Source organism: Rosa rugosa, chromosome 4, assembly GCF_958449725.1.
Source record: "Rosa rugosa chromosome 4, drRosRugo1.1, whole genome shotgun sequence".
NCBI classification, from domain to species: Eukaryota; Viridiplantae; Streptophyta; class Magnoliopsida; order Rosales; family Rosaceae; genus Rosa; species Rosa rugosa.
The window spans coordinates 38,061,834-38,066,066 of NC_084823.1; the positions used below are offsets into that span (position 1 = coordinate 38,061,834).

At 38.5% G+C, this 4,233-nt stretch overlaps 1 protein-coding gene across 1 annotated transcript; it reads left to right on the forward strand.

Moving 5' to 3' along the window:
* The first annotated feature begins 1,529 nt into the window (after positions 1 to 1,529).
* On the forward strand, positions 1,530 to 3,955 carry LOC133743510 (E3 ubiquitin-protein ligase BOI-like). The gene is made up of 4 exons (XM_062171469.1): positions 1,530 to 2,342; positions 2,434 to 2,525; positions 2,641 to 3,014; positions 3,140 to 3,955. Exons 1-4 carry the CDS (start codon positions 2,296 to 2,298, stop codon positions 3,680 to 3,682), a joined length of 1,056 nt encoding a protein of 351 aa, XP_062027453.1. The 5' UTR covers positions 1,530 to 2,295; the 3' UTR covers positions 3,683 to 3,955.
* Positions 3,956 to 4,233: the final 278 nt, after the last annotated feature.

A 4,233-nucleotide genomic window follows, 5' to 3' on the forward strand; every position in this document is an offset into this window, starting at 1 on the left:
GGAGACCAATATTGTTAGACCAAATGGTATTGCGCAATTTTTTTTGTTATTTAACATCATACAAGTATGGGAGTATGTCATTAATGTCAGGTTGCAAACTTTTAGGGTTAGCTCAGTTAAATGTACTGAAAAAAAAGGTTAAGATTTCAATTTCTTCCGATAAAAGATTATCGATTTGCTGCATAGACTCCATTATCTAAAATTTGGAAAAGAAAAAAATATACTGATAAATAAGATAAATGAAATCAAAATTGAGGGTTTAAGTTGAAGAATTGTATAGATTAACATGCATAGATGACCTACTTTCACTCATATGCATCTCCTATGTACAAATCTAGTTCGAAACTCTGATGCAAGTTCTGTCATGGATTAAAGTACAGTAACAATTTTTTTTTTGTCATAATTAAAACAGTTAAAAGTCAATTCTAATTAGATTGTTATCGAATGTTAAAATCTCGTCACATGTGTACAAGTAATCCACAAAATTTGGATCTAGCTGGCTACTAATTCATTCCCTCACATAATTAAGTCCTTATTGGTGCAATATTCAACGATTTGATGTGTACATGGTTTGGTATAAACATAGATATAGGAGTGTTTTTGGCATTTAATTTGTAGCTAGTGATATGGTAAATGGGATTCATTTTTCCCACATAATTTGGATCTTACTTGTAAAATAAGAAAAGAGCTTGCATGGGTTTTGATGACTACTATCATGAAGGTTCGTCTATCCTTTTTCTAGAAAATATTTGATCTTTAAAGAATTTTGCAAATAATTTAAGTGATAATCGTGAATCTAAGATAATAATTATAGATAATCGTTACAACAACGCCAAAACCAGTACAGATTAGGGAATGGTTCAACTTCTTCTTTTACTTTGTCCTTAATTAACGGTAAAATTAAAGGGTCACTTTTGTCATTTGGTATTTATAGTCATATTCATATATGCATGAAAATCTTTGATTAAGAGTTTTGTGAATGGAAAAAAGAGAAAACCAACCACCATGCAATTTGGTCGGAGTTATAATTGTGTAGTGTGATTTTTCTTTATTTTCTAAGATAAGAAAGGGGGCCAAACAAACTCATAGCTGTTTAAGGGTTTGAATCTTCGCAGCCAAGTAAAAGTCTAGTTTAATTTTTCTTCATGGACGAAAAGATTTTTACTAAAATTGAACAAAACCCAAAAGGAATAAATTTACCAACAATCTTGTTTTTGTTTTTTTTTTTTTTTTTAAAAATTTATACAAGAAAAAACAATAAAAAAGAAAGAAAGAAAGAGGGAGCTGGCGAGAGATGCATGGACCATATAAAAACAATTCCAGCGGCAGCGGTAGCGGCAGAGACACCTGCACGCCCAACAATAACAACTACATCTACATCACTGTTTCACAAGCATCTTCAAGCCCTCTTCTCTTTCTTATTTATTATTTTTCTTTTTCTTTTTTCAAAATTTATGTGAAAAATCTAAGACCCTATTGTTGAATAGGGAATGGGTTAGTGTTTTTAAAAAAAGAAGGAAAAAAAAAAAAATTCATGGGGGTGGTGTAAATTAATGGGGCGATGTTGGTGTTGGAAATAACAAGCACGAGACTCCCTCTCAAGAAAAGCCAAACCCCACGCGAAGAAGAAGAGGGAAGCCAAAGGAAAAGAAAGAAAGAAGCAGAATATAAGGGTGTCTCTCTCTTGGACTGATTCGTTTTCAATCGCATCTATCTCTTCCTCCAAGCTCTCTCTACTTTCTCTCTCCATCTCTATATTAACAAAGCAGAGCAAACAAGGGAAGGAAGGCAGGCAAGGAAAGTAGGTGAAAACAAAGTGCCAAAGTAAATAGGAGAGAGGGATCGATATATAAGAAGAAGCCATCAGGTAGCAATAATAATAAGGGAATGGTGCTGATTCTGAAGAAGGTGCTGCTAATTCTGATGGTTGTGGTGGTGGTGCCCTCTCCATTCACATAATTGATCATTTTCCTTTCTCTCTGATTCCTTCTTCTCTTTCTTTCTCTCTCTGAAAAGTATCTATCATCTCTCTGTTCTTATTTTGTTCTTGTTATTTTATTTTCTCTTGCTCTGTATCTTTCTCATTGAATAGTCCGCCTTTGCCTTGGTTTTGTGACTTGTTGAGGGGCATCTTTCATCATGCTTGTTATGTGCTAGCAGCGTTTATTGTTCTTTCACCCTCCACATTGCTCCCTTCTCTTCTTAATAACTTCCTCTGCCTCTCTTCACCAATTTCCAATATTTTATTCACAACTCTCCCCTCTCTTCTATATCGTCAACAATCTACAATCTGCAATGGCAGTTCAAGCTCAGTACCCTTCCAATATTCTATTCCTAAACAGGTTTGAATTCTGCCTTCACCTTCCTTAGTTTTCAATCTGCATATCTGGTCTGATGATTCTAATCCCGGTTCAATTTTCATTGATTCTGCAGAAACGCACAAGAACCGCATGATTATTCATTACAAGCGCAACAAGGATTGTACCTTGATCAATCCCACATGCTATTCAACAATGGTGTAGGAGGTAATTGACTTGCAATTCATTCCATCTTGATAACCCAATTCATGTTTTAGGCCATCAAAACCGATTCAATCAATAAAGGACTGGTTTTTGAATTGGGTTTGTTTGATCACAACAGGGAATAGTACTAATCAGCGCAAGAGAGGAAGAGAAACTTCAGTTGGCACTGATATCACACCTTCAATGATTCCCTTCTCTTTGCAACAGTCCCAACCTCCTCAACTCATCGACCTCTCTCAGCTCCACAATCACAATCACAATCACAATCACAACCACAACCACCATCCCAATGTCGTCTCCACCGGCCTCCGATTATCTTTTGGAGACCAACAACAACATCAGCAACAATTGCAACAGCATCATCACAATCAACAACAACAACAACAACAGGATTGTCACTCTTCTTCATCTCTGTTCTCTGTTTTGGCAGAGGACTTTGCCTCCCAAATCAAACAACAGAGGAACGAATTAGACCAGTTCCTTCAAGCCCAGGTAATAATCTTCACTCTTCTCAATTGGGTTTGTAAAAATTTCAAATCTTCTCAAATGGGTTTTTCGATTTTTTTTTTTAACTGGGCCAGAATGATTGAGTTTTTTCTGGGTTTGTAATTTTCTAGGCGGAACGACTACAGCGCACATTAGCAGAGAAGCGGCAGACACACTACCGTGCGCTACTGGGCGCAGCTGAGGAGTCTATTTCCCGTAAATTGAGAGAGAAGGATGCAGAGGTCCAAAAGGCCACGCGCAGGAACGCCGAGTTAGAGGCACGCGCCGCCCAGCTCAGCGTTGAGGCGCAGATATGGCAGGCCAAGGCGCGTGCGCAGGAGGCCACAGCCGCGTCCCTCCAGGTCCAAGTCCAACAGGCCAAGGCCATGATGAGCGCCGGGTTCCAAGTGGCGGGTGCGCAGGATAGCAGGAGAGTCGACGATGGGCTAACATGCGCCGAAAACCAGGCGGAGGATGCCGAGTCAGGGTACATTGACCCGGAACGCGCCACCGGGTCGGGTCCTAGTTGTAAAGCGTGTCGGAAAGGAGTGGCGTCGGTGGTGCTGTTGCCGTGTCGGCACCTATGCCTCTGTACAGAGTGTGACCAAATGGTTCAGTCCTGCCCATTGTGCCTCACCTTGAGAAATTCGAGTGTGGAAGTCTTCCTTTGCTAGGGCCCAAGCCCAGAGCTAGGAGCCCAGGCCCAATGGTATTATAAAATTCAAACTGGACCAAAAAAAAAATGAAAAAAGAAGAAAGGAAACCAAATAATATTTGGGTACAATAAATTTTTATTTTTATTTTTCCATGGTTTCTTTTTGGTTCCCCTCTCTTGAAGTGAATTTACCAAGAGGTAATGTATATGGCCACATGGGTAAGTGGCATTGGTTTTTTCTTTTTCTTTTGTGAAATTCTATTCACATATAAATTCTTTTATTTGACCTAAATTCTTTGCCATTGTCTCTCTTTTTCCTTGCATACATTTTATGTTTTGTGTTTACCATGTTATGGTTGCAATATATAAAAGCAACATTGGTCCATAGTTTCATTCATATGTCATTTTGTGTGATGTACAAATTTGCTTGCTCCCACTATACTACATTTCACTAAATGTACTGGTGTACTAATGTAAGGTGTCGAAGTGTCAACCAATACCGAGTCACCAACAACAATTTTGTGATTTGGGTTTCATGCAAGTTTCCTGCTGCAAGTCACAAGCTGATCA